This window comes from Oryzias latipes, chromosome 5 (genome assembly GCF_053564925.1).
Source record: "Oryzias latipes strain Hd-rR chromosome 5, Olatipes_Hd-rR_3.1".
Classification (NCBI taxonomy): domain Eukaryota; kingdom Metazoa; phylum Chordata; class Actinopteri; order Beloniformes; family Adrianichthyidae; genus Oryzias; species Oryzias latipes.
Genome location: NC_136241.1, coordinates 4,010,413 through 4,025,249, shown reverse-complemented (window position 1 = coordinate 4,025,249; position 14,837 = coordinate 4,010,413). Strand labels below are relative to the sequence as shown.

The following is a 14,837-nucleotide window of genomic DNA, read 5'->3' as shown; positions in this document are numbered from 1 at the left end:
CAGCGTGTGAGTATTGCTGTACTGACAATGTTTGGCTCCACGTCTGCATGTGAGCAGTCTTTCTCACATCTAGAGAACATTAAAACCAACCTACGATCACCGTTAACGGATGGAAGTCTCAACGGCTGCATGAAGCTTAAACTAAGAAATACTCATCATTTATTAGCAACAGCATAATGTAGCGTTCCTTTCCCACACTGACGTCACATTATGTGATTGGCTGTCTGTTGGTCCGATGACGTGTCAGATAGTGATTGGTCTGGACAAATTACTATACTACCATAGAAGAAGATATTATGGGGTGCGTTGTAAACAAACACAGCTCCGACATAGAGCGAGATTATCTTCTAAACGTGCTTTTATTATGGTTATGATTATTATTAAGTCCATTTGCAGCTGAACAGACTGCGGTCCAAACCCTTCTCTGGATCACACACTAACACGAAGCTACGAGACTCCAGGGGGCTATTCCAGGAAGCATGTTTAAACTAGCCTGACTTTAAGCCTGAACTCTGGCTGAAATCCACCTGAACTTGCTTACTCTGGGTATGTCAGTTCCAAAAGACCGGATATGAGTTGGCGTAATTACGCTCGACTTGGTAACCCTGGGTTAATGCACGTGCACAGCAAGTACATAAAGACATTCTCAATAGATTGCCGATTTACGGAGTCACCATGGAAACGCGTGGAGAAAAAAAGAAAGCGCTATACTTTAGTGAGACGGAGTCTGAGGTTTTAATGACGTCCGTATCCGTCCATCAAAAAGTAATACGGCTGCATCATCAAAAGAAAGAGTTTCTGCTTGGAGAAAAAGAACGGACAAAGTAAACGCACAAGTTTCTGATCTTATTTGCATATATATATATATATATATATATATATATATATATATATATATATATATATATATATATATATATATATATATATATAATATATATATTCAAAATGTAAATGCATTTTATTACAATTTTGCCAGAATTAGTTCTATTGGTAACAAGTATTTGAGTTAAATTTATTCAACCTAATTTCTTACGTCTATAAAAGTCAATAGTTGTTAATACAACTCAAATTCACATATTTATTGAAATAAATGTCATATTTCTCCAATTCAAGTAATCTTTTTTCCATTTTAATGAATTATTATTCTTGAACTCTCATGTGTCTAAGTTTGAGCCGACAGATCCTCATTTTTTATAACAATAAAAAGAACAAAACAGTATTTGTCCAGAGAGTTCATTCATTCAGAAATTTTCCAACATGGACAATATATAGTATGACTGTAGTGGTGCTATATAAACTCATCCTCCTCTCCCTCCCTCTCCCTCATGGTGCAGAGACTTAAGCATAGTAGGACAAAATCGCTCGGCGAAACATGGTAAAACACAGTAAAATAGCTAAACAACTAAACACATTCTGTCAAAAACCCACACTTAAACCCAAATCCGTCCAGACAGGCAAAGGGAATGGTATCCCACAATCCCTTGCGGTGCCGATCTAACAGCAGCACCAAAGTTACACCTACTTAATTGAATTAATGTAAATGAAAGTAAAATAACTGTCTGAAAACTACGTGTTATTTTTAAACTGACTTAACAAAAAAAAAGATTTTTAATTATCTTAACTGAAGCAAATAATTAAGTTATAGAAAAGTAAAAAGGTTTCTCTTTCCAACATCCATATGTGGTCTTCTCACCCTCTCATGGTGGAAAAAGTATTATCTGAGCTTCTTCATCCACTAAATCATCTTCAAATGGACACGCCATGCTGCTTCACCTCTCTGAAAACAAACTAACCTTCAACTAAACCTGCTCCAGACCAGGTTATGTTCAGAGCATGAGTTGCCATGGCAACTTGACCTACCCTGAAACATACCTCCATTTCTGGAACCGAAAGCTGAGGTTATCAACTTCCTTAGCCTCAAACTTACTGTGGGAGCTAGCAGAACCTGCTTTCTGGAATACCCCCCTGCTGCTCTGATCAGAGCGACGATTCACTTGTGTGGAGCAGCAGGTTCATTCTAACAGACACAGATCTTTTTACTAAGTGGGTCGTGGCAAAATCTCTCTATAAACATTACAAAGAATAATGTCAGACGCAACTTACGAGGGAAAATAACTTTATATTACAAAAGGAGGACACGTGAAATGAAAATATGTAGATCCCGAGCAGATCTCCACGCTATATAGTTTGTCCAAGTGGGGGTAATCTTAGTGTGATGTTATCCTCAGAACGGGTATTGCAGGCCGAATGGTTATGGTATCTACACCGTACAACTTGTTCAGGAACTCCTGAGTCTCTCCCGCCGAGACCGCTCCCCCCAACTTTTTCTTCCCCCGCTCCCGCACCAGCCCTCCTATTTCCCTTATTAGCTGAACCCCATTGGTCCAAACTCCCCAACAACAGGCTGAGCGACAGAACTGAGGGCCAACCAGCATCTCTGCTTGATGCGTTTAATGAACTCCAGAACTTAGAACGCGACCCAACAGCCACCCAGTCCAACTCCGTCTGCTACAATAACAAAGTTATTAAAATGAATCCACAGACTTATTGTACTTTAAAAGTGTTGAAATTACATAAAATGCACACATTTACTTGTATTTTTAGTTTTAAACATATTGTTTGGCTCTCACAATATTACATTTAAAAATATGTGCCGTTCACGGTTCTATCGGCCAAAAAGGTTCCTGATCCCTGATCTAGAGCAGTGACGAGCGGTGAGGTTAATGGCTGGTGAGGCACTGACGTCATCAGTCAGATTTACAAACATATGAACCATACTGAGTAACTTATTCACCATTTGATTGACAACAGTTAACGTGTTTTGTTTAAAATATCATTTCAACATGTTTTTTTTTTCCACATGCAAACTGCAGCATAAAAAAAGCAAAAATTTTATTATCGTCTTAGCTTTACTTGTAAATAAAGTCCATACGCCGCTCCTTCTGAAGAAAATGACTTGCCGCTTGCTATCACTTCTTCTAGTATTTTTCAGCGTCATAATCTCAGGGCTCACCGGCGCCCCCTAACATGAGGCACGAGAACTACTGGCCTCACCCAGAGGCTTTTTCGCCGGCGTTTAGCGCTCAGCACAAGAAACACGTCCCTCACATACAGTTATTTATAAAAACAAACACTGTACATCATATACATCTGCTAAATTATGTAAACTCAGCTCATATAGTACAAGTGATTGAACCGACATACAGAGAGACAGCAGTACCGTCTGACTGCATAGGTATTGCGCAATCCAAGGTGAGGCTCAGCGGGTTGGTGCCTCATCGCACGTCACTTCTTAGTATCTGAACGGCAAATGCGGAAATTCAGCGATTTTGAAAAGAAAAAAACCCCAAAAATGGTAAATTTAAATGGGAAATGACTGCAAAGCACAAATTACTGATTAAATATAATAATTGAATTTATTTTTTCTCTTTTCTTCCCATAATGACAGGTGAGGCACAGCCTCACCTGCCTCTCCTGACTGCACGTCACTGATCTAGAGTAATACCAAACTTCTAGTGTAAAGTTGCTACTGTAGTAAAAAAGTAATTCAGGGACAGTTTAAATGGGTTTACCTGCGACATAAATGCCAGACGGGAAATCGAGTTAATTCAAGAGAAGCTTATGGATCACCTCAGCCTACAGCAGCAGTTTACCGTTCATTGGTCACCTTTGATGATCAGCAACAGACAAGTGGGATTCCTGAGCGGGAAGTAGGTGAGCTCTTCATTATCTTAGATCTGTTGTGGGACATTTATTTGATTTGATTTGAAATGGTTTATTTGAAGCAATCAAATAAGAATAGCACACAAAAACATAACAATCATCAGTTATACATCCATACAAAGACGTATCAAACTTAGGATGATTAGACATAAAATTAAATATTGCTTGAAAGGATGTGGAAGGAAGCGAATTTATATAATCCCACCCCTGTTCTACCTTATCCATTTTATTAAGTGATTGATCATTATCTGGTTCATAACTTTAGCAGACAGAATTAAGAATTCTTAGGTATCAATAAAGCACATGACAAAGATGAATTACTTAATAATTATATAAAAAAAAATAACTTTTGGAAATCAACATGGCAAATGCAGATCAGTTATCTAAAATATACCGGTATACAGATTTTAAAAAAAATAACACCATATGAGTAAAATAAACATAACACTTTCAAAAATCTTCATAGCAAAGATTGATCAAGTATCAAAAGTTAAAAGTATGTGGTAATTATGTTTCACTAGGAAAAATCATGAATCCATTTTTGGAGCAAGTGAAGTAATGTCAGAATTAGAATCTGTCTTTTTTTGTATTGTCACTATGCAGTGAATAATTATTTTCCAGCAGCTCTTTTGAATAAATACTTATACAAGTAAGAAAGACAAGAATGATATGAATGATTATTGTCTCTCAGAAGAAAGTGGTTCTTAAAGTCAGATTATCTTTTTATTGTTTTAAAAGCTAATACTGGATTTTTTTATGTTTGCTTTTCAAATGCAGCTATAAAATGACAGACATAGTAAGTCTTAGCTTTTACATGTCATCCTGCCTACGCAGCAAGCTTTTTATCACTTCACTTTCTTTAATGTAAACTATTTTTTTAACCACTAGCCCCTGGAGGGCTCCGCACTGGAGGGCTTAGTAGTAAACATCCCGAGGCAACAGAGACAGAATTTCAACCAGGCATTGTTCAACAACGGTATTTCTTTCACCAGAGTACCGGTAGTTTTTCTGCTGGAGTTTGGATTGATTACCCTGTTAGGTCGACTTAAGTCTGTGTTTAACAACAAAAGAATGAATGGACTTGTTAAAAAGTTGTGGTTTTATACAACATTTCTACAGAGGAAGTTGATATTGAGTATTTCCACACAGACAATTCACTGACATGAGAAGTCGATACATGCAATGGCTGGCACTGGACCATCCATTTTCTATGGTTGTTGAAATCAAACTGGTTTCTTAAAGCCTAAATAGAGCTTTGTTTCCTTTATTAATGCCAAGGCACGAACTGAAGAGGCTTTCAGGGACTGTAAAAAGATAATGTATGCCAGGCAGAGCCATCGTTTCTATGAAAGGCTGATTATGTCTTGAAAATTGTTAAACAGACTCACAGGCTCTGCTGATGAACTGACAGCTGCTTTAATCATCTCAAGTTTAAAGACAAACGGGGGAAAGTCAAAAGTTCAAAAAAGAACTTTTCTGCTGATAGAAAGCAGGCCCACACAAACACACACATCTCTGTGTATATATAAATGTCAGATGGTCAGAAGAAAGCTCACAAAGGATGTTTCCACTCTTGAAAATCAGTTAACATGAAGATAATTCAGTGAAGAGCACATATTTATTTGTTTAAATTTGTGAAGGAAAAAACAGGAATTTGATTTGGTAAACTGCACAAGACATGTGGTGGGTACAGCCATTGACTGTATATGATAACTGGACTGAGTGACTCCTCCCCTCTGGCGACCAAAACATGTTCTTGATAATCCTCTTTTTTCATGATATTTATTCTCTAGTTGTAGTTATTCCTGTTATAAACTGACCACTCAGATGTCTCAATGTGGGCTCATGTCGAATGTTCAAAACATTTGATCGACACATTTTGTGTAGCCCACCACCTTTAAGTAGTAGGAGTGCGAACTTCCAACAAGCTCGTTCATGATTTGCAAGAGCGGTTGCCATAGAAACGGTGATTCAGACTGACTCAGACCAGTCAATGCTTACTGATGTTGTCGAGCTGCAATATGGCGGGATCTGTATCGCTAAAGAAAGGTGACTTGATTGATTTTGTGTTTACCAGGAAAAGGAAAAGCTGGTCAGTTTTCCTGAGTTTTAATAATGATGGCATATTTGCAGCTTCTTGACCTAAATTCTAAGTGTCATTCAAACATACTATTCAGATTTTCCTTTGCCATTTTGTTTAATAAAGATGAGAATAAAGCATTAGAGAAATCTCAGCTTTGTCGAGATTGACCACTAATTTTTACTCAGCATCAACACGCCCTAACGTGCTAACTGCAGCTTTGAACTTAGAAATCACACAGAGTGGAGGATGGCAGGTCTTTGATTTTCTTTTGTCAAAATTTTCTGGGCAGCAGGCTTGCTGGTCCATGACTCAGTGTGACCTTCTCTTCACATGAATAATAATCGCTGCACAGCCGGCTCCACAGGGTTCTAAACTTACAAAGAGATAAGAACTTTAAGAACAGGATGCTATTATTGCATTATTCATTTTTAAACTGTTTTTTTTATCCTATTTAATCTGATCTTATGCATTTGGTCAATAACCCTAATTGCTTGCCAATTTTATAGCATTTTGCAAACTATACATTCAAATCCAGGATGCAGGTATTTCTTGTTGATGTGTAAAAACAGGGACACGGCAATAGCTTAAGAATCAGCATCAGCATCAGCACCAACGCGTAGGATTCTGTGATGCATAAGGCTGATAAAATACTATTGAAGGTATTCATATCTGCTTTGCTCACAGAAGCTACATGGTGTCAGACACATATCTAAAGCGCAAAAGAAAAGGAAATCACCAAGAATGTCATTTTAATGAACCTAAAAATGTCTTAAAATAAATATGCACCAACGCAATATTCTTTATGATGTAGTACAATCAGGATTTTGAGTGTTTTTTTTTCTCTCAGGCTGACAAGAACTTCTCACCAGAGTCTAAAAAGAAACAAGTGCAAACAGACAGCAGAGTACAAAGGTGTTAACACTGAGCTTCCTCCTCAGCATCACCTTAAGTGTGTGTTTGCCGTGGGCGGCTGATCCTTTGTACATGCGGAGGACACAGGATACAATTTTCCATCAGCCATTTACAAAGCTACTGCGTGCAAAAACGAGGAGAATCCAACCAGTATTTCCACTTTTTATTCATCTGTATCAGACAAGAAGAAAACGTCTTCAAAGTGAAATGTCGCTTTGGAACCCAAACAACTATGGATCATAGATCAAAACGATGATCTGTAAACTAAAGGCACAAGTAAATGAATGTAGTGCAAGATGGGTTGTGTGTCCAATAAAGTTGGGCTTTACTGCCAAACTGATAAATCTGAATATTGATTTGTTTTGTTCAGTTTTTGAAATTTTATAATGCATAAATAAAATAAAAAATAAAAACCTATAGCTTCCTAGGACATAGTTTCTGCAGAGTGGCAGGGGTTCATCAGAAGCAGCTTGTGGCCCTCCCAGTGTATTTTCTACATCACAAATTCCCTCTTTTTGAAACTGCATTTTTTCATCTGCTCTTGATTCACAACGATTTGGATAAAGAAATACTTAGAAATGCAATTTACAGTTTGATATTCTTTTTATATGCGTTATATTCTGCATGTGTTTGTTTGGTTCTTGTTGGCATTTCACCTTTACTTTCTGTGCAGGCTAACTGTGGCTCCTCCAAACTTATCCACACTCTCACCTGAAGTCCACAGCTGATTGAACATAGCTGATTTAGCTTGCTCCCTATTTAAGTTGACTTCTTTCTGTATTCAGTGTAGGTTGGTTTTGTATGCTTACCCTGTGTTTGTCAGTTCAACTTGCTCCATTGGCTTTGCCCCCCCACACTCTCTCCTTTGGTGAGTTTTCTTTTTGCTAATAAATCATTCGACTTTTTGACTCGTGTCTGAGCCTCTTTCCTTGCATCTGGGTCCTAGCTGACCAGCCTGTTTCATTATGTCTTCTATCATCAGAGAAATACAAGTTAAAAACACCATTTTCCTTCCTGTGGGTCTTTAAGTCTATCCAGTTTCTAACCCTTTCAAGTTCCCCTAGAACAAGGAAAATGCTGCCAGCTGACAAACATGGCCTCAGTAGATAGTGAGGAGCTGGCCCCCACCCAGTTGAATGTGTCTTCAAAATTCTTTAAGAAATTTGGTTTTAGGAATTGCAGTGATTCTACAAGTCAAAGTGAAAATGGCAAAAATATTTGAACACGAGGCCAAATCAACATTTCAGAGTCAATGATCTGTCACTAGTGCCTCTGACTGAAGCTGTTCCCCACTCTGTCGGGCTTTTGGTGTTTAAAGCCCACATGCACAACATGGAGAAACTACAGGTTGATCTGCAAAGCTTGCATTGTAAATGTCAAGCAGCTGCCGGTGGTTAAAACCATTTCAAAAGCTGCCTGTGAAAGTGGCTCACAGGAAGAGGCAGAGCTGCAGTCCAGCAACCACATGGTGGATAGCTACTTAACAGAGACCACGCTCCTCTGCCAGCCTTTCTCTCCATTCTGTGCATGCGCTCTGCTCCATTGACATGCTAATGCAGGATCAGCCAGCTGAACAGCTTGAATAAAGTGAACTCTGTCTCCCAGGGTCCTTCAGAGACCTTGGGCTCGACAGCCGGCCCAAGAGCTTGTCAGGGATTCATCAGCGACCCAGGGGAAAATGTTATGGTAGTTTCTAACACTGTGATACATAGATTACATTTCATGTCATCTGCTGACTCATCTGAAGGTAACTGCATTCAAGCGCACCACTGAGCCATAACGAACACACTGTCAATAACTCTTGTATTGCTCAAAGTAGCATCTTTGTTCATAAATTAACCTTCATACATAATAAAACCATCTGGGCTTCTATTATGACCCAGTGGTTGACACTGATGGCATGGCCCCTTCTGCCACACCGACTGCACATTAACCATAGAGCAATAACTCAGAATGACACCAGTGCGAACATCATTACCATTGACTCGCTGCGTCTCCAGTCACAGCTCCACCATTGTTGTGAGGAGGTGTCTGTATAGAGCACAGCCCTCCAGGTCAGTAAACTACCCAACACAGCAGATGTGGATCTAGAAAAGGCCCTCATTTCTATGAATCACCCCTTTTAGATAGAAATACTATCTAATGCAAAGAGCCGTCTGACAAAAAAGCGGCTCCACCGTTGTACAGGCGCTTAAGATCTTATTAAACCAGAATGTTTTCATCAAAAGAATGATATAAGCACTGACATGATTATGTGCATCAGTCTTCCAACAGGATTGAGACAAAAGCAGGAGAAGAGGCAAAAAAGACAGATGAATCCATGTTAGCTGCTCACACACAAACAGGGATTTCTATGTAGTTTGGTTTTCCTTATGCTTCCATCATCCAGAGATCCAGAGAGATACATGATTCCAGCTGTGATCTGCTCAGGCCCCCCTGAGGTATACCATTAAACATAAAACTATGGAGAGTCGAGCTAATGGATCCAGGGCTTTAAAACTAAATCCCTGTCCTGCTCTGATAAATGCTCATGCAAAGTAACTACAGTCAGTCTGTTTACAGTTGTCCTCCTGATCTTTCACTCAAAGTAGCCTGCAGCTTTAAAGACCCACTCCAATTATCTTTTTATCTATTGTAAAAGCCTTTCCAGAGGTCTTTTAAATGATGATGCCATTTTCAACCAAAATTAAATTTAAAAAAAAACTGTGTTGTTTTCTAGGAAATAGTTTCTGCACAGTCTGAGGATTTCTTTCTAAATGGTGGGCAGCCCACCCGTGCTTCCCAACATCCTTCTGTTTACACACTCTACCGCTAGCTTACAGCCCTTCACACCCCCCAGCCTAACATTAGCAGTGAAGCAAAAATGGCGAGCATTGTTGAAGCTATCTAGCCGTAAAATTTTGAACCAGATTCCACCTCAGATAAGAAGTAGACGTACGTGAATCTATTTGTCTGCAAGTGGAGGATCAGAATGGAGCAGAGCGGGGAGCTTGCATAGACAATATATATCACTGAACATACTGACCCTTCTCCACTTGTGTTCCAAACAGGAAGTTACCGCTGGAAGCCAAAAACCCATAGACTAATGTAGAAAAATAAACAGCTATTTCTCAGACATGCTGTTTGTCAGAATAACAATTCTGTTCTTGCTAATCCTAATTTTCTTTCATGAAAATGTTACTTTATCTAAAGTTATTCTGGTTATGAACTGACCAATCAGATGCCTTGGTAAAAGCATGTGGTGCCCACCTGGAACGTTTGACTGACAGATTCTCCAGAGCAGCTTTCAGTGGAGGGGGTGTGGACTTTCAACAAGCTTACTCACGATTGGTTACAGTAGTTGCCCAAGAAACATGACTCAGACCGACTCGGATCAATCGTGAACTCACTTCCGCAGTTCGCTAAAAATCTGAAAACCCACCTCTTCAGACAAGCATACCCATCCAAATTAATTTTATGATTCCATTTTTTTGTTTGTTTTTAACTAATGTGTTTTTCTTTTAATTGTATTTTATTGTTTTCTATCTGTAAGGCGACCTTGGGTGTCTAGAAAGGCGCCATATAAATAAAATTCATTATTATTATTATTATTATTATTATTATTATTATTATTATTATTATTATTGTCGACTGGCTCCAAATGGCGGCGCCCGGATTGAGGAAAAATGGTGACTGAGTTGGCTTCATTTTGCTGGAGCCGGAGGTAAGGCATTTTCTACGGGTGAGGTCACAGTCGCTTGCTGAAGGTTAACATCAATCTTTTACCTTTACCTTTGACTGTGAATCTGTGTTTTAAGAGCTATCAATCAGCAGACACCATGAAGCTGCTATGTCATATGGTTTTGGCAAATGTTCTGCCAACACTGTTTAACAAGAGAGTGACAACCTTCTGATCAAATTATTTCAAAACGCTTCAACAATGCAGAGATTCTAGACAAGAGGAAGTAAAAATGCTTATAGTGGTATCCCAGTTGTACGATAGTCCTGTGGCTCTCAGCAGTGTTGGCACGCTAAATATAATGAATAGCATGGGCTTCTGGCTTGACAGCTTTTTCCAACAGTAACATGATGATGCAAAGAAGTTGCCAGCCTGGATGAGCAAATAACCTTTTCACAGATTGCCATACTTTAGAATCATCACAGTGGCCAATTTCCTTTCAAGGCACTCACAGGTTAAGACAAAACACAACCTGGCTGTAGAGTCCAAGTCAGCCAGTGATCAAGCTCAGTTCTATGGGTGGCACGCACATGCTATCTCACCCTTCCAGTCTGTAGGTGGTGCTCTGCTCATTGTATTTTGAATTATACACTGACATACTGACCAGATAAAAACCATTTTGATTACTGGAATGGAACAAAAGCTGCATTCATATTGCTGCCCATCCTATACAACCCCGCTCAATAAAACAATGTAAACCCAGAGGCTTTTCCATCCTAAAAACCCAGCACTGTGTGAAAATGCCCAGAGAAAGCAGGCTCCTCAGCCTCCTGCCATTGCACTGGCTGCCAGCCTTTCTTGTCAGCTGACCGGAGAAGTCCATCGGTGCTTTATTGGGCGTTCCGTACAAAGGTGAACGTGGAAAAACACAGACAATGCGAATGCCCTAACGCCGCGCTCTCACCGCACCTTTCACTTGGGTCTCATACTCCGCTATGATCTCCTTGTCCTTCTTGAATTTCGATGACATGGCTCCGCGGTTTTACGGGCAGAGTCCCTGGCCTGTTTTGGTCGAAGACTTTCTTCACTGTCGACTTGCAGCGCTGCTCTCCGTCTTTCTTCCCTCCTCCAGTAGCCTCCTAAAATGCGCTGCTGTGCGTCCGCAGTCCAGATTCAGGGCAGAAGACGCGCCGGAGCATCGGTCCTCTGCTGCATTATCCTCCTGCTTCCTTCACCCACTGGGCTGCAGCGCCAAAACAAAGGCAACAGTCGAGCTCAAAACTGCAGCAGCAACATGATGGTGAGGGGCTTCGAGCCAGCCCAAACCCAACAGACATGCGCGCGCGCGCCCTCAGCTCGACACCGTGCGCTGCTGCTGCTGCGGGGAAACGGGCGTCTAAGACATCCTCACGTGACCCTCCTCAACTTATACCCGTAAACCCTCCCCCCAGCGGGCTCCCAGCACCCATCAGTGTGATCATTCACTCACACCTCTGATGCCAACCGATTTGCATTGGAGAAAGAAGATGAAATTGTTTTTCTTGGCATCACTTTCTTCAAAGAGGAGTCAGATCAGGGGGGAGGTTAGAAGTTTGGTGGTTAAACAGCTCCTGATGCTTTCAGCTCATACCTGATCTCCAGCTGTTAACAGCATCCTCCAGGCAGCTGCAGCATGTGCTTCTTTACGTCTGGAAGAAACTGGTACTGACACTTAAAGTAAGCATAAACCCACATTAGGCATTCATCACGGTCAAGAATGCTGACTCTTTCCAATATTCGCAGACATTCATCCCCCTCCTGTAAAGGACGGGACTGCAGAAACGATGCTTAAGGCCCAATTTCTCAGATTCTGTGCACGTGCTTTTGCGTTGTGAAGATAAGCAGCATCTTACTGGCGACAGCCTGGTTGTGTTTCATAGCGGGTCCTGTCATCTGGACGCCTCAATGTTTAGAGAGGACTGTGTTATCTGTCACCTTGGCTATTCTCGGCTCAAAAGCCTCACAATATGACTCACAGTGTGTTGCAGCATCAAGTGGACACACTGACACACTACAGAGGAGCTCTGAAATGCACATGCAGACCGCCAGGAATGGGAGTAACTCATTCCAAAAGGGAGCATCATACTGCTTTTTGTTGTAATGAAGTAGTGTAAGTCACTGCTAATAAACTATGAGCAATGCTTTAGTCATCAAATGTCCAGTAACTGGTGAATTACATTTGCTCTAATGACAAAGCTCATCGTCTTAGGATCAAAAATGCCACAAACAAAATGTTTTTTTTCTCCTAGTTGTCAGTTAATTTAGGCTTTGTTAAAAAATGATATAGACTAAAATGTTCTCCTAACCGTCATGGACCCATCCATCTGTCTTCTGAAACTGCTGAATCTCTATCCCAGCTACTGTTGGGTGAAGGTGGGGCACACCCTGAACAGGTCACTAATCTGTTGCAGGGCCACGTTCTCACATGCATGCATGCGGACAACTAATAGTCACCAGTTAAGCTATCAATCCTGTTTTTGGACTGTGGGAGGAAACCAGAGCGCCCGGACGAAACCAACCCACACACGGGGAGAAACAAGCAAAACTCTACATAGAAAGGTCCAAGCCAGGATTTGAATCAAGGCCTTCGTGTTTGACGCAAGCCACTACACCACAGCACAGCCCCTCGTAAACTCAGACCCTCTAATTTCATTTTTATGTTCCTTATGTGTGTTTAGTTTTGCTTTTTCACAGAGCTGTCAGTCTTTATTGTTAGCTGAGTGCAATCGTTTTAACCCACTTATGTAATCAGCATTTTGCCTTGTTTAGTTTTCCTGAAGCAGACAGGTTCTCTGTTAGTCTCTGTGTTCTTTATTTTTCAACGTAGAAAGCCGGATTTTTTAGTTTTAGACTAAACTGACTGAAGCTGAGGGTTGCTCCCTCAATTAAACTTTGACTCGACCAAAAGTAAACAATATTAATAAAAGTCAAGGACTGTATAATCAACAGCAATTTGTGAGTAACTTGCACAATACGGCACATCTCAGTGTTTATGAGCCATAAATTGAAAAGAGTTGCAGGTAATTTAAACTAAACCTGTGCAATTATTAGAACTGCATGACAAAAAAAGCATTTAAGGAGGTCTGCAGTGAAGGTGTTAAACTAATTACTCTAAGTCGTTACCCTCTTAATGGAACGTGTTTTAATTTTAGACGTTTCCCCAATGGGGATCTCCAAATACTTCACATGTGACGTGGCAACTCTGAAAATTTGGGTCAGATCTCATGTCTTTATTAAGTCAAATGAAGATAAAATTCTTAGCTGTACTTCACAGCTTTACCAACAATGTCAGGAATGTTGCTTTCAAGGAACACACTTAAATGTCAGACACATTTTGAAATATTTTCCTTCAACTTATATCATCTTACAAACAAATCACTTTCAATTAAAACTCTTAAAACAAGAATACACTTTTTATCTAACCAGGGGCTAATAATTGGCATTATAAAACAATGCTCTTTGAATGGATAACACCTAAACAGCAATCAGGACGAAAACTTTATCAAATGCATTTTGCATTTAGTCAGAAAACCAGACATCAAGATACATTTTATGGTGCCATTTGCAGGCATTAAAAAAAACTCTTGTCTTTATGTAGATTATATAAGTGCCCAAAAAGTTTTAGACGTTACACAATTTGGAACACTGACCATCTGCTGTGTTGTTTGTTTCACATCATGAGCAAACACCCACATTTCTTTCAGGTTTCACACTTAGTCAACAAGTAACTGACTCTTGAAGAAAAAAAGGAAAACAGTTAGCACTCTTAACAAAACTATGTGACTTACAAATCCTGCCAGATGTAAAATGAGCTGAAATATTAATTTACTTATGTTGGAAAGAAATGCAGACAGTTGCATTCCTTATTATCAATTAAAAAAAGAAAAATAGTCACAAAGCACAATCCAAACAGGTTTTGGATAGTATGAAAGTCCATGTGCTTTGTTGATGGCTGATAGTCTATTACATGCTGTATTTGTGAGATGTTAGCTTTTATTTTGTCCGTTTTTCTCTGCCAGTGAACAACCGTCTACATTTATTATTTCTTCTTTCATCTAAAAAAAGTTTTTTTTTATACCAATACAGATCAAAACAAACAGGCACAACTCAGATTTGGATAGAACAGAAATCTCTGCATCCGTTGAGTTGAAACCTCCAGCTCACATGTTTGTGTCACAGCGCCCTCTAACGGCCACATATGAGAAGCACGTACAATACATGACAATCAAACATGAAAATGTTCTTGGAAAATACCCATTGAAACAATATCCCAAAAAATGTTTATTAGGGAGGCCTTCTCTAAAGATAAAAAATGTAAAAATAAAACGATGGTACAATATCATACAACTACCCGATTAAAACCCAAATAAGGAACATTAAGGCATGATCAATGGTTGTTTCAGTCAAGTGAAAAAAAAA

General features: G+C 39.8%; 1 protein-coding gene across 1 annotated transcript in view; it reads right to left on the bottom strand.

Moving 5' to 3' along the window:
* srgap3 (SLIT-ROBO Rho GTPase activating protein 3) overlaps window positions 1–11,777 on the bottom strand; it is a 71,723-nt gene extending 59,946 nt beyond the window's left edge. The window contains exon 1 of the mRNA XM_004068545.5: window positions 11,349–11,777. Within this exon, the coding sequence (XP_004068593.1) occupies window positions 11,349–11,409 (61 nt within the window). The 5' untranslated portion in view covers window positions 11,410–11,777. The remainder of the gene's footprint in view (window positions 1–11,348) is intronic.
* Window positions 11,778–14,837: the final 3,060 nt, after the last annotated feature.